At 42.0% G+C, this 26,902-nt stretch overlaps 1 protein-coding gene across 2 annotated transcripts in view; it reads right to left on the bottom strand.

Moving 5' to 3' along the window:
- Window positions 1-26,902, bottom strand: part of EPS15L1 (epidermal growth factor receptor pathway substrate 15 like 1) — a 280,928-nt gene that overhangs the window by 155,169 nt on the left and 98,857 nt on the right. For both annotated transcript variants that reach the window (XM_073660720.1, XM_073660721.1), the window contains 3 exons: window positions 6,605-6,690; window positions 5,061-5,133; window positions 2,400-2,561 (listed from right to left, as the gene is read on the bottom strand). In XM_073660720.1, coding sequence (XP_073516821.1) covers window positions 2,400-2,561; window positions 5,061-5,133; window positions 6,605-6,690 — 321 coding nt within the window. The remainder of the gene's footprint in view (window positions 1-2,399; window positions 2,562-5,060; window positions 5,134-6,604; window positions 6,691-26,902) is intronic.

Here is a 26,902-nt window from a genome sequence, read left to right as displayed (position 1 = left end):
AAAAAGTGCAGAATAATGAATGTGTTACCAATTTTATATTACACAGAATGTTTTATACATGCAGATTCCACACTAAAAAGCCAAGGATTACGTGAAAATCTATGGGAGAACCCACAACAGACAATGCCATAATACAGGGACCATTATCAGAAGTTTATGATTGGTTGTAGAGATGGGTTAGGGCCAGGATAAGCAGGATGGTGAGGTTCGGGAAGAGGTGGGATTGGATGGGGTCAAGTGCACAAGTAGTAAGGTGCAATTTGAAGAGAAGAGGAGTAAGCTCTCCTTCAGTGATGATGAGGAAAAAGGTTATGGGGGGGAAGGGCAGTGATCTGTCAAGCCTATTTTACACATCAGTATTTTTCATCAGTGTTTGTATGCCAAAGCAAGGAGTGGGACGTACAGAGAAAGGCTATAATTGAAAGATTGACAACTGTTCAGTGTTTTGGAGACAATCCTTGTTCTAGCATATAAATACTGATGACATACAGACGTGTGAATGAGGCCTTATACATAGGAGTTGTGGAGGTTTTGCTGTGAAGACTTGCCTTGTTTGGTTGATCTTATTTTTGAAACGTGTAGCAAAGGCAGAGCTGAGAGGTCAGAGGGAGCAGTGGTGGGTGAAGGAGGGAGTTAAAAGTGTTGAATAATTGTTTGGTGTCGTGGGATAAAGAAGATATGATGGTTTTGAAGTAGTCATTTTTAGCAGAGGTGAAGGCCGACTTAAATGTGAAAATTGCAACCATCAAAACAAACCTGCTACTACCTCTAGTTGAGGCTTGTAGTCCCATACTCATATATGGAAATACAGCTTTAAAGTAGATGTCCCATGTGTGACATTTATGGCATATTGATGGGTTATTCCGAGAACAGGGCTCTGGTGCGTTTTGTTAAAAATGGAAAATTAGGTGGGCACGGAGATCTTTCTCCATTTCCAATGAAGATCTGAAAAGTGTGTGCACACTTGTTCACAATGAAATGCGGCTAAGGAAACTTTCTGGTTAGAAATTAAATACCCTGTACATATGTGGTTCCTTGGCAATGACAATCAAAAGAGGGGACAGATGGCACCCAGTCTCGTCCCACTCCCCAAAGGAATCAACAAACACATAAACCATTAATCAGGACCTTGGCTTTCTGATATCGATAAAAGGCTGCAATCCACCTTCTGAAGCCTTGTCCAAAGCCTTCTCTAGGTAGGCCCACTCAACCGAATCAAATGGCAAAAGCAGCATCCCGAGATGCCAAGGCCCAATCTTCCTGTCCTTTCCAACCCAACTGTGCAATTAACTGACCTCTCCTTATATTATCGGATGTAGACCAAGCAGAAATAAATCAGTACTGGTCTGGGTGAATAATTTTGTGAATTACTTTATTGTCTATTTGGGCAGTATGCATCTTCTGGCGTAACCAATGATATTCAATTAGAATAGTGTTCGTTCATAGCTTTTATTTGCACATTGGCTGAAGTAACCAAAAGTATTTGTTCATCATTTGGCTGTGAACAAACACTATACTAAGAGAATATCATTGGTTACTCCAGCAGATGTGTACCATTATCTATCTGCAACTGAAAGTTTCCCAAGAGAGATGGATATAGGTGGGGAAACACAATAGTGTCATTCAACAACACATAATGTTATGCTCACTGCTAACCAGAGGTCTTTACTACACTATTACATCCAGCCAGCTCCAATGAGCCTGTGGGATCTGGCACATGCAGAACAATAAAGTTGTGTAATTTTGTATGTTTTCCTCTGGGCAATCAGTACATAGGACTATTGAGACTGCAGCAATGAGTAACACAAAATGCAAAAATGCAAGTATAGGTAATAATTATTATGATGTTGCTTGGTTCTAGGCTTGTTTCACATTACGTTTGTGTCTCTTTTGCTATCTGTCTGGGACTTTCATCTAAAGATCAGAAAATCAGGATTAAGACAGAACCTTGATGGACCTATTGACCAAAAGCAACTTTGGATTATGTTTGACATTTTTCCAGTAGTATCCATCATTAAAACTGGACACAATAGTGTAGTCTGCTGAGTAATAGCAATCAGGATAAAATAATGATACATCTTCTATCTCTATAAATTTATGTGCAGACGGTCAGGAGACGCTTGCGGCCCCGACACTGTGGAATAGCTGCGCAGCTTCAGCTCATTATGCAACTAACCGGCGCTATTTTTTTTTTCTCACATGCGGACTTTCCTCATAGATGTTAGTCTATGGGGAAAGTCCACATGCGGACCCGCAAGAGAAACGGACATGCTGCGGGTCAGAAACACGAGCCACAAGTCAGTTTCCGCGGGTGATCCGCAGGTGCCCAGATACACATAGTGGACATGGGATTTCTAGAAAAACAAATAAATAACCAAATATAGTAGACTAATGCTCACCATTTGGCCTTCCTCCTGGCACTTTTGCCTTACATCATTCAGCATGTCTTTTAATTTAGCTTTTTGTTGGTCCATTTCATCCAGTCGGTCCTGTGCATCCTGCTTTTGTGCTTCTAGTTCCTGTAGTGTTGACGTCTCACGGTCTAAATCATTTTGTAGTTCCTAAAAAGACACACATTAAGTCGATATTTGCATTCACTCTGTGTTATATCATTTGATCTACCTCTTTATTTGGGTGATGTTCAGTAAAGTATAGAGGTGTCACATTATTTAGTATACTAATAAGGAGCTATCTGGTTCTATAAAAGCAATGACCTATGCTGGCTAAGCCTGGTGACAAATGAAGGTGTTAAGATTATTATTATTATTGCCTGGAAAGTCCCCTTTAAATCTTATGAACTAAAATTGGTGAATTTTGTTGTTTTGCTTTGTCACAGGAGCATAAGAATAAAATTAATGAAGCATGGTAAATGTCAGACACATGTGGTGCTCAAAGGATCACATGGGGACCGGGTCTGTGATGGAGCTTCTGAAATTAGTCTACAGTGCAGGTGTGAAAAGAGCAAGAAAAATTAATTTAATTTAAAATTCCAAATACGTTCCTTTATAGTTCAAAATATAGCACACACCAAGAAAAGTTTCAGACTACAATTTTCACTAACATCATTGCACGAATCTGACAAGATTCAAAAATTACTACCTAGCAGTTATCATACCTTTCATGCAAAATCTACATTGACATAGCCCTGACTTTTCTAGTAGAGGAGATGTCCAGGATGGAAGGAAGGTATGTGTCACTTAAGTGGCTAGCCTCGGTGATGGAAGTCCCGGAGAGAAGTTCCAGCAACAGTAGGTTGCTGAGAAGTTTTTAACAGGATTGGATTTTGGGTCTGGGGTTTAGGAGCGACCAAAAGAGCTTACGTGGGAATGGTCACTCCCATATCTCCAGTCCGGGCTTTCCAGGTGATTCATAAGGCAGTTGAGGAGAAAATGACCTTGTTGTACTAGTCAATCTCTACCAGTGGGAGAAAGAGTGGACTTTATTCTAAATGGGTGAGCCTGTATCGGCTGTGTGAGCTGTGTTCTTTATTTTGTTGCACCTTTGTGCAGAGAAAAACAGTTTTCATTTGTGAACTGTGATCATTTATGGTTTTTATAAAGCTGGGAAATTAGCATTACCTGGCCTTTCCTAAAGATGATAGTGAACAAGCCACATCCCTAACAGGCTATTTAAGGTCTGAAACCGTGGTCAATACTGTGGATAGTGGGAGAGGTGGGGGGAGCAGCAGAGAAGTGGGGCACAGGAGCCAGCAGCTGCCTGTTGCAGCCTACACTGTGCTCGCTGCTAAAAAAAAAATGAATATTCACTGCTCCCCACGCCCATGGCACTGAATATTCATTCTCCTTAATAGCGCGCTCAGTGTCAGCAGAAGCCACCGGCTCCTGCAGCGGCTCGGAGGTCATGGGTGTGGGAAGTGGGGTGTGGGGGAGTAGTGAATATTCATGCTCTTTAATATCGGGCACACGTGATTGCCCAGCTGCTGAAGGAGCCGCGGCTGCTGCTACAGTGTGCGCCTACCATTAAGGGGAATGAATAGTCACTGCTCCCGCCATAGTGAGCAGAGACTATTCCGACAGACCATCTCACCGTGTGAGGGCGCATGGCATTAACGTCATGCGCTGCTCAGACGGAGAGATCAGCTGCTGGCAGTAGAACAGGACGCAGTGCTGGAGCAGAGGGAAGGAAGGTGAGTGGAATATTTAATTTTTTTGTGTCCAGCGTGATAGGGATGAGAAGTGCCATGCATACCTGGATGGGGGGGTGCCATGCATACCAGGATTGGGGGTGTCATGCATAACAGGATGAGGGGTGCCATGCATACCAAGATGAAGGGTGCCATGCATACCAAGATGGAGGTGTCCCATGCATACCAGGATGAGGGGTGCCATGCATACCAGGATGAGGGGTGCCATGCATACCACGATGGGGGATTGGAGTGGCATACATACCAGGATGGGGATGAAGGGGGCCATGCATACCATGATGGTTATGGGGGCCACGTATAACAGAAGGGGGGCCATATATACCAGGATGGGGAATATTAGTACAGAATTGGGGGGATATTACTCCTATAACAGTGTTAGCAGCAAACCCCCTCCCCCATAACAGTGCATCATGACCACATTTTTTTTCTAATTTCCTCCTCTAAAACCTAGGTGTGTCTTATGGTCCAGTGCGTCTTATAGTCCGAAAAATATGGCACATATATATATATATATATATATATATATATATATATATATATTTAATTTATTTTATTATTTATAAATTTTTTTGCCTAGAATACAAAGGAAATGTGTCCTCTTTAACTTTATGCCTTTTAGAGATCATTTCATCTTCAACTTACTTAACTGTTCACAATAACAGTAATTTTGACCAGGGGTGCCCAAACTTTTACATGCCACTGTAAGAAATGGATCCCTGTGAGTACGCTACCAGCTGTCAAAGAGCATGAATCCCTACATTTTGTACAGCAGCCTGTCAAGAATATGAGGGGACCCTGCATTACAGGGTCTGATAATGCGCTTGGCTCTATACTCAGATTTATGCCCATTGGAGGTGGAATAAATATATGGTAACATTTCTGATCGGATACATACCTGCACCTCTGTGCTTTTTTGTCTGATGGCCTCTTCTTTCTCTCTGATGTCCTGTTCTAAAGCATATTTTTCTCTATGAGGTAAAGTCAAATACATATGTTAAATGTAAGCATTACAGACATCTGTGAAAGTATCTATATACTTAACCCATTAAGGATCAGGCCTAATTTGTTCTTATTGAGAAAACATCTCTCTCATTTTTTTCATCTGCACATTGGAAAAGCTATAATTTAGTATTGGTCAATGTAGATATATGAGATTTGCTATTTTGTGGGATGAGTGGTATTTAGCAGAGGCATTATGTTTTACTAACTCTTTGTGGGAAGAAACAGGAAAGAAACAGCAACTCTACAGGTTAATTTTTTTACATTTTAAATGTTCCGCTATTCACGTGGTGCTCACATAAGGTGTTATCGTTATTATTTGGGTCAGTGCGATCACGGCGATACCAAATTTATATAGCTTATCAGTTTTGTGCATTAAACAAGCCCTCTTCCCATCAAAGTTTTTAACCTATTAATATATAGCAGTCATCATATTATATAGCACTGTGTACTTACAATTGCTCCTTTCGCCTTTCTACCCAACAAATTCTTCTGTTCTCCATTAGGTCTATAATATCATCTGATTATAAAATGACTAGCTGAATCCTTCTAAGCTCTATGTAGAAACAGGAGGTCAATTTTGTCTGCACAAGTCATGAGTCACTGCAAAAGCCTCTGGCAGGGGGAGGAGGAAGCAGCTGTGTCAGGAATTGAAGAGGGGTATGATTAGTGCAGGGACAAGAGACTTCCTGTTTCTACATAGAGCAGAGAAAAGAGAATAAAATACTAAGGAACAACTACTCACATATCTACTTATTACAAGTACCTTATACAAGCCTTATTTGCGTACATCTATAATACAAGGTAGCCAACCCCCTCATAGATAATGTGTGGTCAGTTGTTAATCAGTATTTTGCACATGTGCTAACCTCACCTGTTATTATGGGGGCCTGCTGGCATCCTGCAGTATATTGGTATTGTGGCCAGGTATTGGTAAGTATACTATTGGGAGGAACAACTTTCAAAGCACGATCGCATTGGCATTGTCTGATGGGATTTGGTAAATGGAAGACCAGGAGAACATTGTTAGGCCTTGGTTACCACAGCAATCCATAGGTATCCAGCAATCGCACTGCAGGAAGAGAGTCAATGGACCGACAGAGGGATCATTCTCCCTCTGTCAGTCTCCGCAAATGCCGCAGTTGCTATTTGCCGAGCAATACGAGTTCAGCTGCTCGGATTGGAGGAAGCTCTGGTCCCAGGAGTTGCTGTAGGAGCTCCTGTTGCGCCAGCTCCTACTATGGTTGGCACGGCACATCCCTAGGACCTACATAAAAGTTCTGATACAGGAAACGACACATCAAGATGTTACATAAATGTCTATATGCTAGAAAATGCTAATTGACTTTTCAGTGCTAAATCTAAAAAAATTAAATGAAAGTTTATATATTTTGCAAAATAGTGTAAAACAAAATATATAACTTCAAAATTTTCACTCACCTGAGTAACTGGGCTATTTCCTGGCTAATATCGTCTAGTTCTTTCACGCCAGTGAAGTCTCCAGAACCAACAGAGCTGGAACTGTCCTAAGAAAGAGGGGAAAAAAAAAAAAACATTTCAAAAAGCTATGAACAACATTAAAGGGGTTGTCCACTACAAGACAACCCCAGTTTACATGCTAGTGTGTCCATAGTTAAAAAAAACAAAACTATATACTCCTCCCCCACCGGGGCCATTTCTATGATGTTGGTGTTATGATTCCTGGTGGTCACATGAGTGTTACATCATGTGGCTGTGGATAGGATGCAGTTGTCACGTGACAGACAGATATCACAGGGCACACATCGCTGGAATGGAGCCGGCCGACACAAAAGAATATGTTTTTTTATATTACTATTGGACACTTTAGCAGTGAAGCAGTGATTGTCTAGTATTGTACAAAACCTTTTAAAACAACATTCTGAGAAAACAACAAGATCTTGTTAAATTGTTTAAAAGTAAGATAATATAGGGAACTATTAAATATTACGAATCTCCTTTTTAATCATTAAATGCAATAAATAAATATACAAATAATATTAAAGGGGTCGTTGTCTTTCAATAAACTTGTGATTGCCCAATCATTAACATCAAATCAACAGCGCTGAAGCCAAATACTGAGCTTAGTGGCACAAGCCATTACATCAGCAGAGCTGCTGAGCTCAGTGACTGACTGCAGTTTTTCCATCACGTTGACAGCACTGCAGCCAAACAACAGCAACCAGAGTATTGGTGGAGAAACTCAGGAAGGGTTACTAAAGCTCAGCTTGCTTTTTCACTAGTGTTTGCAAGCAGACGTTTGCTGAAAAAGAACAACCCCTTTAATATAAACTAAAAGAGGCTACCCACTACTTTTATACTGATGACTAATCCTTAGGATAGGTCTGCAATAGAAGATAGGTAAGGGTGTAGCACTGTCCAGGTCCATACATTGTTTAGTATCTGCTGATGGGTACTGTAGATCAGCTCCTATTCTCAACAGGAGGGGATATGCAGTACCTGGCAGGGGCCAATATACAGTGTACTGAGCTATGCCGTTTCACCCTGTACAGTTAACATATAGCTGCCGCAGGAGTTAATAACAGACTGGTGGGGGTGCCAGGTGTACAGACCTAAAACTCCCACCAATCTTAAATTGAGGACCAATCCCAGGGATATGTCACATATATATATATATATATATATATATATATATATATATATATATATATATATATATATATATATATACACACACACACACACACACACACACACACACTGTTCATCATAAATGAGTACATCCTTTTTGAAAAGTAAGATTTTAATCAATATCTCACTTAACACAAAAACAATTTTCAAAATTTTGACAAGACTGAGTTTAATAGAACATTTTTAACCCATAACATGAAAGGTTAAGTAATATAACTTATTACAAAATGTTCAGTTTTACTCAAATTATTTGATGCAAAAATGAATACACCCCACATCAAAAACTACTACATTTAGTATTTTGCATGACCTCCATGATTTTTAAGGGCAGCACCAAGTCTTCTAGGCATGGAATGAGCAAGTTAGCGACATATTGCATCATCTGTGTGCTTTGGATCATTGTCGTGTTGGAAAAGTGAACGTCTACAAGGACATAGAGTGATGGTAGCATCTTCTCTTTCAATACTTAACAGTACATCTGTGAATTCATGATACCATCAATGAAATGGAGCTCCCCACATAAGAACACTTTAGAAAAATGCATGGTCCCTTCAGTGAATTAAGATGGGGACAGTGCCTTTATCTGGAGCTGCACGAGTGCTGCTGGTGTCGGGAGCCACTAGCATGATTCACTGTAGGCATCATGCATATTTTCTTTGTACTCCTCACCTTTGCGACGCCATACAGTTATGAAGTTATCAGTTCCAAAAACATTTATCTTGGTCTCATCACTCCTAAGTATAGAGTCCCAGTGGTCTTCATATTTTTCAGAACGGGCCTGGCAAATTGTAGGTGGATTGTTTTGTGGATGGGCTTTAGGAGAGGCTTCCTTCGTAGACAACACCCATGCATGCCATTCCTCTGCAGTGTATGCCATATGATGTCTCAGGAAACGCTCACCCGGTTTTGCTTTCTACTTTATCTAACTGCAGTGAACTTGCATGTCGATTTTGTTGAAGCCTTCTCATTACAGAACGCTCCAGTTTAAATAACTTCCATGATCAGCCTGGACGTCCCTGTGAGATAATTGCAGTTTCATCTTTGTTACATTTTTGTAACACTTTTTCTACAGTATTATGATAAGTAAAGCTTTGCTGATCTTCTTGTAGCCTTCATTCACCTTTCTTGTCGAAAGAAAATATTTTCTTTCTCAAATCTGGTGAGATTTTTTTCCATGTGGTGCCATTGCTCATAGCATGACATGGGAAGGGATTTTCTTTGTTTAAGGGGTGGTCCAAAACAAATATTGATTTTCATCCTAAATGTCTTAGACAAGCAGAGACTAGCCCCCGCCCTCGAAAGTTACATCTGTTTCTGGGGCGGGGCTGGTCTCTGCTTGTCTCTTCTTTCCTTACAGTGTGCACTGACAGTGCACTACATTGCCGGCTCATCACTTGTCATTAGAGCCAGCGAAAAAGCGCACTGCCACTGTGCACTGAGGAGAATATTGCACAGTTAAGGACATATTCAGTACAGCAGGGACTGAAACAGACGTCACTGAGGACGCTTCGTTTCAGGGTGGGGACAGAGGCTGTGGCAGTGACTTCAGCCTCTTTTCCCTGATGACGTCTCGTTTGGGTATCCCAGCATGCATGTGAATTCTCAAACAAAGCATCATCAAAACAGAAATTGGTAAAAAGAACAAAACAAAATAAAGTCGTTAGATTAGAGAAGGAAGGGTAGGGACTATTTAATTAAACAATATTAGAAAAACTATGATATAATAAAAATAAATAGTGAGACATTTTGGATGAAAATCAATATTAGTTCCGGCTACCCCTTTAAGTAACATCCTTTTATAGTTAAGTGTCTGTTAGACACCTGTTTAATTAGACTTATCTACGGTTGAATTCTTGTTAATTAGAATTTTGTTGTCTAAACTTTATTCATAAGACTTTCATTGAAGTGTACCAATTTCTGCAACAATGTCTTGAATGAATTTGTGAAGAAAATTATTTAAGTGTGCAAAATGAATCTTGCTTGCAATCAATTGTCCACATTTGTAGGAGTATTTTCTAGTATGGTATCCCATACAAAATGTTGATTCTGAAACTAACTAAAAGTTTTCTGACAAATCTGTTGGGGTATTATTATTTATTATTATAGCGCCGTTTATTCCATAGCGCTTTACATTTGAAAGGGGGTATACATACAAGAACAATTATAGTAATCATGAACAATACAAGTCAGCGACTGGTACATGAGGAGCGATGACCCTGCCCACGAGGGCTCACAATCTACAAGGGATGGGTGAGGATACAGTAGGTGAGGGTAGAGCTGGCCGTGGAGCTTTATGGTGGAGCGAGGGTTACTGCAGGTTGTAGGCTTGTCGGAAGAGGTGGGTCCTCAGTTTCCTTTTGAAGGTTTCCACGGTAGGCGAGAGTCTGATATGTTTGGGTAGAGAGTTCCATAGTAGGGGGGATGCACAAGTTTAATAATTTTTGCTGAGCACTGTATATAAACATTAGAATTCAATGTTTAAAATGTAATCAATAATTGACAAAGATTGGTTGGCACTTTAAGAGATAAACCAACTGTGGATACAGATAGTTCTCAAACTGACTGCCCACTGTGAGACTGTTAGGGAACTGTCTGTGCGCAGAATATGTACACAGTGAAGATCTGTGCTCCTATCTGACTAAGGCTGCGTGCCCACTATGCGTTTTTCAAGTGTTTTTGCTGTGGAATTTCCGCAGCGAAAATGCTTAAAAAACGCTTGGTAATACGTGCCCCATGGTCCCCAATGATAATCCGCATGTGCTGTGCACATGCTGCGGAAATTTCCGCTGTGGATTATCATTGCGGAAAAATACGCAGCATGTCCATTATTTTTGCGGACACGCAGCGTAATTGCCGCCATTGACTTGCATTGAATCGCATAATATCCACATGACTACATGTGCGCACACGGATATTAAGCGATTCAATGTGCGGATGGTACCCGGGTCTGGAGAAGAGGAGACTCTCCTCCAGACCGGGGAACCATAGTACCTGTAAAAAAAAAGAATTTAAATAAAAAATAAACAGTATACTCACCTTCCGATGGCCCCCGGTCTCCTGTACGATGCGTCCGGTCTCTCGTACGGGGCTCGCGATGGTCTAAAAGGACCTTCCATGACGTCATTTAGTCATGTGACAGGTCACGCGACCGCTGACATCAGCTGTCGCGTGACCTGTCACATGACTAAATGACATCATGGAAGGTTCTTTCACACCACCGCGAGCTGTACAAGAGACCGGACTCATCGTACAGGAGACCGGGGGGCCATCGGAAGGTAAGTATAATGTTTATTTTTTACCATTTTTATTCTTTTTTTTAACTACTACTTGGTCACACTATATAAATCCATGCCGGTTGCATGGATTTATATAGTGTGACCAAGTTGTCAAGCACTTTTCCAAGTGATGCTAAAATCGCTTGGAAAAGCGCTTGACAACCCGCATGCGGAAATGAAAGTGAAGAACGCTTGACAAATGCTTCTACCTGGCAGGAAAAATGCATGTAAAATCTGCATGCGTTTTTCCTGCCAGGGAGATGCGGAAAAAATTTGCAGCATTTCTGCATCGTGGGCACATAGCCTGAGAGCTTGAAAGCTGTACTCTGTGCTGGAAAGTGTTATATTAGCAGTAATGTCAGATGCTTTTCTGTGCATTGTCCTCAGCTACACGAATAAGCTGTTGCTTAAAGGGAATCTGTCATGAGGACGAATCCTCCTTGGCCGTCAATATGGGCATGTAGGTCAGAGGAAGCGGAGTAAAATGATACCTTGATATCTGGGAATCGATGTCTTATTCCAGATAAATCCATGTTTCTTATATGTAAATGAGCTGTTAACAACTAAGGGCAAGATACTGATCTGAACGTAGCGTTTTACATTTTCACCAGAAAATCAATCAATCAAAGAAGGATATTAGTCCCCCAGAAATATTATAGAGCATAAGCAGAAAAGGAATATTTAAAACATAACATTTAATGTCAACTTTAAAAAGCATAAAAGGTCAAAACAAGACACATAGAAAAAGCTTGAAGAAAGCAGGCTGGCCTATTGCTATAGGCTAAGGTAACGTTTGCAATATAAAGTGTCTTATGGATTATTTCACAGCACATAAAGACAATTAATTGGGTAAACAAAGAGAAATACCATTTACACCATATCCAATGAGCCACAGTAATGATTGGAATGGGCTCACCCAATTACAGAAAATAAAGGAATCGGCATCTGTCCTCCAAAATTCATAAGGGGTATGAGCACCCACAGTGCTAACTTTACTCCCCACAAGATAGGAAGAATCGGGGGTCCTCTTCACCATTAAGCCACCTCCCGGCGTGTTACAGTGTAGACAGGAGGCTGTATACGCTGTTCAGCTGCAGCAGGAAACCTCCACCCTGGCTGCCATAACCCCTGATGAGTCCCATACGGGACTTATTTGAAATAAAATAATTTCTGGAGGCAGATTTTCATGCAGATCAGTGTCTGGCTCATAATCCTAAACAGCTCATTTACATACAGTACAGACCAAAAGTTTGGACACACCTTCACATTTAAATATTTTTATGTATTTTTAGGACTATGGAAATTGTACATTCACACTGAAGGCATCAAAACTATGAATTAACACTTGTGGAATTATATACTTAACAAAAAAGTGTGAAACAACTGAAAATATGTCTTATATTCTAGGTTCTTCAAAGTAGCCACCTTTTGCTTTGATGACTGCTTTGCACACTCTTGGCATTCTCTTGATGAGCTTCAAGAGGTAGTCACCGGAAATGGTTTTCACTTCACAGGTGTGCCCTGTCAGGTTTAATAAGTGGGATTTCTTGCCTTATAAATGGGGTTGGGACCATCAGTTGTGTTGTGCAGAAGTCTGGTGGATACACAGCTGATAGTCCTACTGAATAGACTGTTAGAATTTGTATTATGGCAAGAAAAAAGCAGCTAAGTAAAGAAAAACGAGTGGCCATCATTACTTTAAGAAATGAAGGTCAGTCAGTGCGAAAAATTGGGAAAACTTTGAAAGTGTCCCCAAGTGCAGTTGCAAAAACCATCAAGCGCTACAAAGAAACTGGCTCACATGAGGACCACCCCAGAAAAGGAAGACCAAGAGTCACCTCTGCTTCTGAGGAAAAGTTTATCCGAGTCACCAGCCTCAGAAATCGCAGGTTAACAGCAGCTCAGATTAGAGACCAGGTCAATGCCACACAGAGTTCTAGCAGCAGACACATCTCTTCAACAACTGTTAAGAGGAGACTTTGTGCAGCAGGCCTTCATGGTAAAATAGCTGTTAGGAAACAAGCAGAAGAGACTTGTTTGGGCTAAAGAACACAAGGAATGGACATTAGACCAGTGGAAATCTGTGCTTTGGTCTAATGAGTCCAAATTTGAGATCTTTGGTTCCAACCACCGTGTCTTTGTGCAACACAGAAAAGGTTAACGGATGGACTCTACATGTCTGGTTCTCACCGTGAAGCATGGAGGAGGAGGTGTGATGGTGTGGGGGTGCTTTGCTGGTGACACTGTTGGGGATTTATTCAAAATTGAAGGCATACTGAACCAGCATGGCTACCACAGCATCTTGCAGCGGCATGCTATTTCATCCGGTTTGCGTTTAGTTGGACCATCATTTATTTTTCAACAGGACAATGACCCCAAACACACCTCCAGGCTGTGTAAGGGCTATTTGACCAAGACGGAGAGTGATGGGGTGCTACGCCAGATGACCTGGCCTCCACAGTCACCAGACCTGAACCCAATAGAGATGGTTTGGGGTGAGCTGGATCGCAGAGTGAAGGCAAAAAGGCCAACAAGTGCTAAGCATCTCTGGGAACTCCTTCAAGATTGTTGGAAGACCATTTCCGGTGACTACCTCTTGAAGCTCATCAAGAGAATGCCAAGAGTGTGCAAAGAAGTCATCAAAGCAAAAGGTGGCTACTTTGAAGAACCTAGAATATAAGACATATTTTCAGTTGTTTCACACTTTTTTGTTAAGTATATAATTCCACATGTGTTAATTCATAGTTTTGATGCCTTCAGTGTGAATGTACAATTGTCATAGTCATGAAAATACAGAAAAATCTTTAAATGAGAAGGTGTGTCCAAACTTCTGGTCTGTACTGTATAAGAAAAACATAGATTTCTCTGGAATAAGACACTGAATCACAGATATCAAGGTATCCTTTTATTCAGTTTCCTATGACCTACATGCCCATATAGATGGCTTAGAAGTAGTGATGAGCGAGTATGTTTTGTTAACCCTTTCGCCGAGTATGCTCGAGCGAGCTCCGAGTAGTTACAGCTGCTCGGTGTTATGTTTGAATCACTCCCGTGTGCATGATTTGAGTCTTATTGACAGCTTTGATACATGTGCGTAATGTCTATTTCTTATACATTCCTCACATGTAATAAAGCTGTCAAACAGTCGCAAATCATGCACACGGGAGCGATTCAACCATATCAGCGAGCAGCTGTAACTACTCGGAGCTCGGCCCGAGCATACTCGCCGAAAGGGTTAACAAAACATACTCGCTCATCACTACTTAGAAGGGATGATTCTTCTGACAGATTCCCTCTAATCTAAACAGTTTCTCAGCAGAAATGCAAAGCATGTTAAATAATATTTCTCACAAAGTCCCTCACTTTCTGCTTTTACCTTACTTCACTGATGCTGGGTTAGCGTGTATATAATTAGATACCAAGATTCATTCTCTACAACCTTCTCCTCTAGTTGGGCTGCATACTGCATAGAACAATGTTATTACAAGTCTGATGGAAAACCAGAAATGTTGAAGAGTTTAACTAGGACTTGTTGCCATGTCAAAGTGACCAGTTTTTTTGTAAATCTGACATTTTAATTTAGCTCTAATTTTTCTGACTTTTACAAAGAAACATGACTCACAGTGTAATAATGCAGAGCAGGCTAAAGACCAGAAAATCCTGTGAGCCACAAACTCTTGGCGAAGAGCATAAAAATTGACACTAAGGCTGTGAGAACACATTGCAGATTTGGTGCGTTTTTGTCGCGTTTTTTTTTTTCTGCGCAGATTTGTGACAAAACCTGATGCCAGCTAAGTGAATGAGAAACCTGAAGTGTCATGCAAATGTTGAGTATTTTGATTTACAGATTTGGTGCCGAAAAAAATTCTGCAGCACATCAATTCTCTGCGCGTTTTGGCCTGTGTTTTTCCCTCATTGAATGCACTGAAAAAAAGCAGGCAAAAATGCAACAGAAACGCAACATTTTTGAGGTTGCGTTTTCCTGCCAAGGGATGCAGAAACGTTGCAGAAATTTCTGAAATCAAATACTCAATGTGTGCACATACCCTAAATAATAACACCATATCTCTTGAATCATATGGTGGGTTTAATAAAAACAAACAAACAAAGAATGGAATACTTGGAAGCAGGGGGAATAAAATATGAGCAAAAATTGCAAAACATAGTTCTTTTTAAATAAAGAAGCCTGTTTGTATTTTATGCTGTTTAGGCTGCGTGCACACGATGCGTTTTTCATGCATTTATGCTGTGGAATTTCCGCAGCGGAAACGCATCAAAAACGCATGGTAATCCGCACCCCATGGTCCCCAATGGCATTCCACAATGTCAATGCACATGCTGCGGATTTTTCCGCAGCGTTTCTGCAGCGCAAATAAATCCGCAGCATGTTCATTAATTTTGCGGAAGCGCCGCCATTGACTTGCATTGAGACGCATAGAATTCGTGTCTGTACATTTGTACAAGCGGATTTTATGCGTCTCTATGTGCGGATGGTACCCAGTTCTGGAGGAGAGAAGACTCTCATCCAGACCTGGGTACCATTGTACCTGTAAAAAAAAGAATAAAATAATAAATAAAGTTTATATTCACGTGTCCGGCGGCCCCTGCAGCGCTTCTCCTTCCAGGACCTGAGATGACGTCGCGGTCACGTGACCGCAGGCTGTCTCGCGAGATGCCGGCAACCCGGAAGAAGCAAGGACGAGCGCGACAGCACACGCGGCGGGGGATCGGGGGTAAGTATAGCTTTATTTTTTTATTTTTACGGTCACACTATATAAATCCATGCCTTGTGCATGGATTTATATAGTGTGACCTAGTTGTCAAGCACTTTCCAAGTTAACGCATGTGGGTACGCATGTGAATCCGCATGTATTCTGCAGGAAAAACGTATGCACAATCTGCATGCGTTTTTTCTGCCAGAGAGATGTAGAAATGCTGCAGAAATTTTCTGCTTCATTTCTGCATCGTGGGCACATAGCCTTATGGTAAGAGTAGCAAAATTCTTTTAACATTTTATCTTTAATCCTTTTACAACCTATGACGTACCTATATGTAATAGGTCGCCTCCTTCCCTTTGATGTGGGCTCCAGCGCCAAGTCCGCATCTTTTCAGGCACATGACAGCTGTTCTGATCAGCTGTTGTGTGCCCCTAATAGCAACGGGAGGGATCGCGATCCACCCGCGGCTTTTATCATGTTAAATGCCGCTGTCAATCTCTGTCCACGGCATTTAACATGATCGCGCTGGAACCGCATCACAAAACACGCCCATCGGCACCCCTGTCATATGATCGCAGGGCGCCGATGGGTTGGCATGACAACCAGGGGTCTGCAGGAGACCCACATGCTTGTCACTGCAAATCTGCTATGAGCGTTGCCCCGTGGCCAGCATTCATAGCAGAGGAGCATTTCTGCTACACATAACAGGGCTGCACCCCTGCTAAAGAAGTTTTTTAAAAAATGTAAAAAAAATATAAAAAGTTCAAATCACTCCCCCTTTTGCCCCATTAAAAATAAAACAATAAAAAAATACACATACTTGGTATCACTGCGTGCAGAAATGCCCGATCTTTCAAAATATAAAAATAAATAATCAAATCGGTAAACGGCGTGACGAGAAAGAAAAATCAAAAAGCCAGAATTAGGTTTTTTGGTCACCGCAATATTTCAATAAAAAGCAAGAATAGGCGATCAAATCATGGGATCTACCCCAAACAGTATCAATATAAACATCAGCTCGGCGAGCAAAAAATAAGACCTCACTCGGCCCCAGATCCCGAAAAATGCAAGACGCTACAGATCTCGTAAAATGGCGCATTTTTTTCACCACTTAAATAAAAATGAACCTATACATGTTTGGCATCTGCTAACTCGTAATGACCTGGAGAATCATAATTGCATGTCCGTTTTAGCATTTAGTGAACATGGTAAAAAAAACAAAAAAAAAACCCACACAATTGTGGAATTGCACTTTTTTTTGTAATTTCACTGTTCTTGGAATTTTTTTCCCATTTTCAAGTACTCTATATTATTATTATTATTTATTATTATTATAGCGCCATTTATTCCATTTATTTTACATGTGAAAAAGGGGTATATGTAGCAAAAACAATCTTGAACAAAACTGTGACAGCGACTGGTACAGGAGGTGAGAGGACCCTGCACGCGAGGGCTCACAATCCACATGGGATGGGTGAGGATACAGTAGGTCGGGGTAGAGCTGGTCATGCAGCAGTATGGTGGAGCGAGGGTTACTGCAGGTTGTAGACTTGTCGGAAGAGGTCTGTCTTCAAGTTCCTTTTGAAGGTTTCCACGGTAGGCAGGAGTCTGATATGTTGAGGTAGTGGGGATGCACGGGAGAAATCTTGTATGCGATTGTGGGAAGAGGAGATAAGAGGGGAGTAGAGAAGGAGATCTTGTGAGGATCGGAGGTTGTGTGCAGGTAAGTACTGGCAGACTAGGTCACAGACGTATGGAGGAGACAGGTTGTGGATGACTTTGTATGCCAAGGTTAGGGTCTTGAACTTAAGTCCCCTTCACTGGGGAGCCAGTGAAGGGATTGACAGAGGGGGGAGGCAGGGGAGTAGCAGGGGGACGGGTGGATTAGTCAGGCAGCAGAGTTTAGGATAGATTGGAGGGGTGCAGAGAGTGTTAGAAGGGAGGCCACAGAGCAGGAGGTTGCAGTAGTCGAGTTGGGAGATGATGAGGGCATGCACTAGTGTTTTTGTAGAGTCTTTGCTGAGGAATGTGCGGATCCAGGAGATATTTCTGAGTTGGAGTCGGCAGGAAGTGGAAAGGGCTTGGATATGTTTTTTGTTACTGGGGAGAATGGGCAGTCATTAACTTTGATGGATAGGTCAAATGGGGAGGTTGAATGAGGTGGGGGAAAGATGATGAATTCAGTTTTATCCAAGTTTAGTTTTAGAAATTTGGCAGAGAAGAAGGATGAAATACCGGACAGACATTGTGGGATTCTGGTTAGTAAGGAGCTGATATCAGGTCCAGAGAGGTAGATCTGTGTGTCATCAGCATAGAGGTGATACTGAAAGCCGTGAGACTCTATGAGCTGTCCCAGGCCTAAGGTGTAGATAGAGAAGAGCAGGTGCCCTACAACTGAACCTTGGGGTACACCGACAGATAGGGGGCAAGTTGAGGAGGTGGTGTGTGAGTGGGAGACGCTGAATGTCCGGTCTGTTAGGTATGAAGAGATCCAAGAGAGGGCCAAGTATGTGATGCCAAAAGATGAGAGAGTCTGTAGTAAGAGGGAATGGTCCACTGTGTCGAAGGCAGATCACAGGTCCAGGAGGAGGAGGACAGAGTAGTGGCGCTTGAATTTGGCAGTTAGTAGGTCGTTGATGACTTTAGTCAGGGCAGTTTCAGTGGAGTGGTGCGGTCGGAAGCCTGATTGTGCGGTCAAAGAGGGAGCAGGAGAGGTGGGAGGACAGTTCAAGAAGGACGTGTTGTTCCAGTAGTTTTGAGGCATAGGGGAGGCGTGATATGGGGCGATAGGTAGACAGAGAAGATGGGTCAAGGGAGGACTTTTTGAGGAAGGGTGTCATTGAGGCATGTTTGAAACATGAGGGGAAGATGCCAGTTGTTAGTGACAGGTTGAAGAGGTGGGTTAGGGTTGGGATGAAGACGGTGGTAAGGTTAGGGATGAGGTGAGATGGGATGGGGTTGAGTTCACAGGTGGTGAGGTGTGATTTGGAGAGTAAAGAGGAAACCTGATCTTCTGTAATGGTGGAGAAGCTGGTTTTAGAGGAGGAAGGTTGGGTAGATATGAGATGGGGCTGTGGGGACTAAAGACAGAAGCTTTGCCTGATGTCAATCTTCTGCTTGAAGAATGAGGCAAAGTCTTCGGAAGAGATGAGAGGAGAGGGAGGAGGCGCTGGGGGACGGAGGAAAGAACAGAAAGTGTTGAATAGCAGTTTAGGATTGTGAGACAGGGAGGATATGAGAGACAAGAAGTAGGTTTGTTTTGCTGCAGTGAGTGTGGACTTGAAGGTAGTGAGGGACTGTTTGAATGTGATGAAGTGCTCATTGGAGTGGGACCTTTTCCATCTCCGCTCAGCAACCCGGGAGGCTCGTAGCAGTTTTTTAGTCAGGTTGATGTGCCAGAGTTGCCTATTGATTGTGCGAGCTTTGGTATGTGTGAGAGGGGCGACCAAATCGAGAGCTGCAGCTTTTGTGGTGTTATATAAAAGAGCAGCGTCAGCATTGTGTAAGGAACTTATGTCTGCAAGAGGGAGGAGGGATTCAGAGAGTGAGTGTAGGTCAAGGTGTTTAAGATGTCTGCGAGGGCGTGCAAGCTTGTGGAGTGGGGTTTGTGGACCTGGAGAGGAGAGGGCAGAGAATGTAAGTAGGTTGTGGTCAGAAACAGGGAGAGGCGAGTTGGAGAGGTTAGATAGGGAACAGAGGCAAGTGAAGATGAGGTCCAGTGTGTGGCCATCTTTGTGAGTGGCTGTAGAAGACCACTGAGCAAGGCCGAAGGAGGAAGTGAGGGATAGAAGCTTAAAGACAGATGAGTGGGAAGTGTCAATGGGGATGTTAAAGACGCCCATGATGATAGCGGGGATGTCAGCGGAAAGGAAGTGAATATGCCAGCTGATGAAGTGGTTAAAGAAAGTGGTGGCTGACCCTGAGGGACGGTAAATGACAGCAAGTTGGAGGTTGGAAAGGGAGTAGATGCGCACACAGTGCACCTCAAAAGAGGGGGGAGTAAAGGAGGGTGGCACTGGGATTTGGGTGAAGGCACAGGTATCAGACAGGAGAAAGCCTACTCCTCCATCATGTTTGCTGTTGGGGCAGGGTATGTGGGAAAGGTAGAATCCACGGTATGAAAGTGCAGCTGGAGAAGCTGTGTCAGAGGTGGTGAGCCAGGTTTTGGTGATGGTGAGGAAGGAAATTTTGTTAGTAATGAAAAGATCATGAATGTAGGAAAGTTTGTTTCAGAAGGAGCGAGTGTTTTATAGAGCTCCCGTTAGTGCGACTGGGGAAGTGGGGACTGGGTGAATGGGTATGAGGTTAGAGAGGTTGCGAGAGTTTGTGACAGATCATGGATAGGAGGCGGAAGTGACTGTGGGGATGCGGTGAGGAAAACCAGGATTTGGAGAGATGTCGCCGGCAGTGAGGAGGAGCAGAGGAAGTGTTAGCAGGTGGGAGCAGGAGAGAGCATGAGGTGGCTGTCTGTGTTTGGAGACACAGGATTGAATGCTGAGGAATAGTTCTGAGGAGGAGGTGAGAAGGATGGGGATGATGGAGGAAGAGATGAAGAGTTCCTTACTTGGAGTAGGGATTAGAGGGGTTAGTAGAAAGTGAAGGACTATAGAGGAGAGAGTGAAAACTAACAAAAACGTGGTTAAAAGAGTAAGCAGTCAAAGTGTGAGTGACCTGACTTCTGCCTTGGCTAACTGCCTCTGAAGTAACTGCCCACACTTGACAAAGACGACACACTTTGGGGAAGAAAACACGTGCATCCACCCCACACACGTGCACCCCTTATGCAGCTTCTAAATTCATAGGTCAGACTAAACCATCAGGTGAGGGGCATTGTGGGAGCTGCATGTGGATAAATAAGCAGATGGCCAGCTCACCAGTGAGTGAATGCTGTGCCTGCCCATGACTGAATACGCAGGTAGGATCTAAGTATATTAAACGTTATAAAATCATTATAGCTGCAACAATTTTCATGAAAACAGCTTGTTAGTGATGCACATTGCATTTCTAACAACGCTATGGGGGCAGTCTAAAGGATAGCTAGGACATGACTGGTTCCCTTTAAGCTAAAACAAAACATATATTTATTCAGATAAATTTGAAAGGAATCTGTCACCAGCATGCTGCTGCATGCTGAAAACAGCATGGTGTAGAGGCAGAGACTCTGATTCCAGCGATGCATCACTTGCTGCACACTGTCATTCTGATAGTCCTCTAGTGATATTCTCCAGTTGATAAAATAGTGATTTTATAAAAACTACAGCAAGCAGCCTAGTAAGTTAAAAGTCGCTGGAATCATGATCTCTCTCTCTCTCTCTCTCTCTCTCTACATTATGCTGTTTCTCAGATTAAGTGGCAAAAACCTGGTGACAGATTCCCTTTAAATGATAAGAAGTTATTTATACATATACATAATTGGCCAGTAAAGCAAACAATGTGAAAGCAATGCTACAAAATCATAGCAAAGAACATCTACAAATGCAGTCAAAATAAGGTATTACTCAGTTTGCAGTTTAAAAACTGAAGTGTTTGGTTATTTAAGAATCAGATTTAAACTAGGAATCTTCCAACAATTTTATTTTGCTAAAATTGAGTTTAGGGACTTTTGGACAAATAAGTCAATTAGGGATGCTTATTTGTATAAGCCGCTTTAAAGGGAAGCTAATATCAGGGTATGTGCACACAGTCCGGAGCTGCCTGCGGCCCCAACACAGCGGAATAGCCACTGGGGGCTTCCGCTCATTTTATGTAAATGAGCGGCGCCATTTTTTTTTCACCTGCGGACTTTCCTCATAGAGGTTAGTCTATGGGGAAAGCCCGCAAGCAGAACCGCTGGAGAAATTGACATGCTGCGATCTGGAAAGACGCACCACAAGTCAGTTTCTGCGGGTGTGCCGCAGACACATAGTGGACATGGGATTTTTACAAATCCCATCCACTATGCTGTAACAGCTGGACGCTGTGGGTTTGACGCTACATAATACGCAGAGTCAAACCCGCACCGGCTCCGGACTGTGGGAACATACCCTTAGAAAGTGACCTATTGTTTATATCAGGTTTTTGTGTTTCATTTTTTGTTTTCTTTTATAATATTGCCAATGTTTTCGGCGGGGTTCATATCACTATTCTTATTAAAAAACAAAATTTGCAAAACAAATGAACAGAAAAAAATCTAAATTAAATCAATAATTGGTGTGACCACATTTTGCCTTCAAACAGAATCAAAAGTACACAATTTTTTTAAAGGGAATCTGTCAGCAGATTTTTGCTATGTAAGCTGAAGACAGCATGCTGTAGGGGTTAAAACTTAAATTTCAGCAATGCCTGCTTATCAAGCTCCATGCTGTTTGCATACAATGATTGATTTAGCACCAGTAGCTTATCATTGCTGTAACTAGCTGGTCCTGTGAGCCCTGGCCCCACATGCCCCCTCCTGTGATGGGCACCTCACTGTCTATAGACATTGTATATACTGAGCTTGGTATCTTTCTCAGCTCTGCTTCATTGCTAAATAAAAAAACTCAGTACATCTGTGCCCAGTAATCAGTGTCAGTAAGGCTGCACCCAGTAATCTAAGTGATACATCTTTGGATTCAGCTTCTATATCAGGCTGCTCTTCAATAAGATCGCAAAGTCCTGCTGACTAGTGATGAGTGAGCATGCTCGTATAGCCCTTACGCCGAACACGCTCGGATGCTTTCCGAGTATCTTCAGCGTGCTCGTAAATTACATTCGAGTCCCTGCTCTGCATGATTTATGACTGTTAGGGAATCCTCACATGTGTTGAGGCTGACTAACAGCCATAAATCATGCAGATGCAGGGACTCGAACTTAATATACCGATCTTCTGATTTCAAATGGAATTAAGTATAATGTGTCTTATCTGTTGTACTAAATTTTCTTGGCCAACTATTCTGTTTACAGTCCTCAAGGTTGCCCATATCTTGGGGTCATCAATGCTGAGAAATACAGACAGATACTTATCCATCATGTATGACAATCAGGGAGGCATCTGATTAGCTCTAAATTTAGTTTACAGCAGGATAAAGACATCAAGCATAACAGAGTGTTATTAACCTTCAGTTAGTTGCACCAAAATACTTACACTATTAGTCACGTGGGGTCCATGGGACCCCATCTTTACAATTAAAACAAAAAATAAACCGCATATATTAAAGAAGAATTTTTACTTTATTTAAGAACTTAAGGTACAACAGCTTTGCTAAATGATAAAATATTTAATAATCAACAAAATGTAAACATCTACTTATGTACTATGAAAAAAACAAGAATCTATTTCGCACAAGAATCACATATCTTCTTATGCTGCCCATTGCATATACATTTGTAGCAATTATCACATCTGGCTTTGTTTTTTCGGTCACTAGATCTCACACACAAATTACATTGACTTTTGACAGGACTTGGGCTATTTCCAGAATAAGAAAAAGAACCAAAAATTACTACACTATTAGTCGCGCGAGGTCCGATGGAACTCAAGCAACTTGCTGTGGCACGTGTACTCGAAGCCGCATCTCACGATGCACTGAGGAGGGGAGGGCGCCTGAGCTAGGAAGCTACCAAAACAGAAGACTTTTCACAAGTCTTCATCCAAAAAAGATTTGGAGTTGGCTCCCAAGATGTTTTCAACAATCCCCCTGCCGAAATCCCTCAAAAACCGTATGCAAATGTACCTAGAAGAATTGATGTTTTAACGCTCTCTTGAAGGCAAAGGGCGGTCACACCAAATATTCATTTCTTTTAGATTTTTTTTGCTCATTCACTTTGCATTTTGTTAATTGATAGAGATAAACCTATTAACACTTCTATTTTTTAAAGTATTCTTACTTTGCAGCAGTTTTTCCCACACCTACCTAAAACTTGTGCACAGTACTTTATAAAATTGTGATGATTATATCCATAATGGCATAAAATAAAATTGGAGACATGCTATCATAAGACAAATCTCCTTTAAATGATGGCAAGCTCTTGTCACTAGCTCACTATGTGTGGTTAGTTAATTCTTTATGGGCAGATCACAATAAAGTACTGCTTTTATTCCCACCTCCAAAATCTTATCCCAGTATGTAATAGATATATTAATGATAATATTAGCAAACACTTCCAATTAGAAATGTAGTATAGTTCTTCTGATTCACTATGTTACTTACTTCATGTTCAGAGTATTTTAGCAGCTTAGGTATCTATTGTTACAACCACTAACACCTAAAATCACTAAGAATGGTCATAACCATTGATATATAAGCTAATGCTATGCCCTGCACATGGGGTAAGCAACATAGTGAATCAGAAGAACTATACATTTCTAATTGGAGGCATTTGTAAAAAAATATTATATTATTATTATTACTATTACACCTACTACATATTGGGATAGGATCTTGGAGATGGGAACACCCTTTTAAGCTCGAAATAACAATTTCATTCCACAATGGTACAATTAACCATATCAAACTTATGACAACATAATATCTGGCAGTCGCAGCAAAGCATGTGTTGAAAAGGCATGACTACATTTTCATCGTAGGTGGATTTAGTATAATGGGAAGTGTAGTTACACCTGGACCTGAGTATTAATTTGCAAACATGTATCTATTTACCCTTAAGTGTCAGGAAAACTAGTCAGTATATTCTTATTTTTCTTGCAATCACTATACACAGCTGATAACACAGGATCCACCATTCATAATAGGATTTGTCACAGTTCCCCTCCTTCTTCACACGGGCCTTTTCAGATGCTCATTATTTATTTATTTATTTTGCTTACATAGCGCCAACATATTCCTCACAGCACTTTACAGACATTATCATCACTGTCCCCATTGGGGCTCACAATCTACATTCCCTATCAGTATCTCTTTGGAGTGTGGGAGGAAACCCACACAAACATGGGGAGAACATACAAACTCCTTACAGGTGTTGTCCTTGGTGGGATTTAAACCCAGGACCCCAGAGCTACAAAGTAACAGTGTTAACCACTGAGCCACCGTGCTGTCTCATTAGATGCTTCAATACAAAAGCTATAGTCTAATTCTGTTCATTGCTAATGGACATGTGGACTTACAGAAAAATGACAAACCCAGCAAGTATGAGTGTAGAATGGTAACAGTGGCCAATATGAAAACTGAAATATACACACACAGTGGGTACGGAAAGTATTCAGACTCCTTTAAATTTTTCACTCTTTGTTTCATTGCAGCCATTTGCTAAATTCTAAAAAGTTCATTTTTTTCCTCATTAAAGTACACTCAGCACTCCATCTTGACTGAAAAAAAACAAATGTAGAAATTTTTGCAAATTTATTAAAAAAGAAAAACTGAAACATCACATGGTCATAAGTATTCAGACCCTTTGCTCAGACACTCATATTTAAGGGTATGTGCACACGATGCAGAAATGCTCAGGATTTTTTCCTGAGCGTTTCTGCATCTCTACGGCAGGAAAAAACGCATGCGGATTGTACATGCGGATTGTACATGCGGTTTCCTGCCAGGGACATGCTTATGTGAAGCGGTCTTCACTTTCATTTCCGCATGCGGGTTGACAAGCGCTTCCCAAGCGATTTTAGCATCACTTGGAAAGTGCTTGTCAACTTCACACTATATAAATCCATGCAACCGGCATGGATTTATATAGTGTGTAAATGTCAAAAAATAAATATATACTTTACCCTCTGATGGCCCCCGGTGTCCTGCTTCGCTCGGTCCCGGCTGCCGGCAGTGAAGACTTTAGGACCTTCCGACGTCAGCGTCACGTGACCCGTCACATGACTCTGACGTCAGCGAAGGTCCTTCTTCATTCAACCCCGAAGCGCATCAACAGATACAGTGATGCGGATTCCATGCGGTCTAATGCAAGTCAATGGCGGCAAAAGAGCAGCGTTTCCGCAAAATTAATTGACATGCTGCGGATTTTTGACCGCAGCGTTTACGCTGCGGAAAAATCCGCATCATGGGCACAGCACATGCGGATTTCAATTGGGGAACATTGCTGCCCTTCTACCATGCGTTTTTCATGCGTTTCCGCAACTGCAAAAACGCCGCGGAAACGCATGAAAAACGCATCGTGTGAACTCAGCCTAAGTCACATGCTGCCCATTTCCTTGTGATACTCCTTGAGATGGTTTTACTCCTTCATTGGAGTCCAGCTGTGTTTAATTAAACTGATAGGACTTGATTTGGAAAGGCACACACCTGTCTATATAAGACCTCACAGCTCGCAGTGCATGTCAGACCAAATGAGAATCATGAGCTCAAAGGAATTGCCCAAGGAGCTCAGAGACAGAATTGTGGCAAGGCACAGATCTGGCCAAGGTTACAAAAGAATTTCTGCACTACTCAACGTTCCTAAGAGCAGTGTGACCTCCATAATCCTTAAATGGAAGTAGTTTGGGACCACCAGAAGTCTTCCCAGATCTGGCCGTCCAGCCAAACTGAGCAATCATGGGAGAAGAGCCTTGGTGAGAGAGGTAAAGAAGAACCCCAAGATCACTGTGGCTGAGCTCCAGAGATGCAGTAGGGAGATGGGAGAAAGTTCCACAGAGTCAACTATCACTGCAGCCACCCTCCACCAGTCAGGCCTTTATGGCAGAGTGACACAACGGAAGCCTCTCCTCAGTGCAAGACATATGAAAGCCCACATAGAGTTTGCTCAAAAACACATGAAGGACTCCCAGACTATGAGAAATAAGATTCTCTGGTCTAATGAGACGAAGATAGACCATTTTGGTGAAAATTATAAGCGTATGTGTGGAGAAATCCTGGCACTACTCATCACCTGCCCAATACAATCCCAACAGTGAAACATGGTGGTGCCCGCATCATACTATGGGGGTGTTTTTCAGCTGCAGTGACAGGACGACTGATTGCAATTGAAGGAAACATGAATGCGGCCAAGAATAGAGATATCTTTGGTTGAAAATCTCTTCCAGATTGCTCTGGACCTCAGACTTGGCAGAAGGTTCACCTTCCAACAAGACAATGACACTAAGCACACAGCTAAAATAACAAAGGAGTGGCTTCAGAACAACTCTGTGACCATTCTTGACTGGCCCAGCC

This window comes from Phyllobates terribilis, unplaced genomic scaffold (genome assembly GCF_046119375.1).
Source record: "Phyllobates terribilis strain yellow unplaced genomic scaffold, ASM4611937v1 Scaffold_1__5_contigs__length_1240528914, whole genome shotgun sequence".
Taxonomy (NCBI): Eukaryota; Metazoa; Chordata; class Amphibia; order Anura; family Dendrobatidae; genus Phyllobates; species Phyllobates terribilis.
The sequence above is the reverse complement of the archived record's forward strand: the minus strand, read 5'-3'. Positions and strand labels throughout refer to the sequence as shown.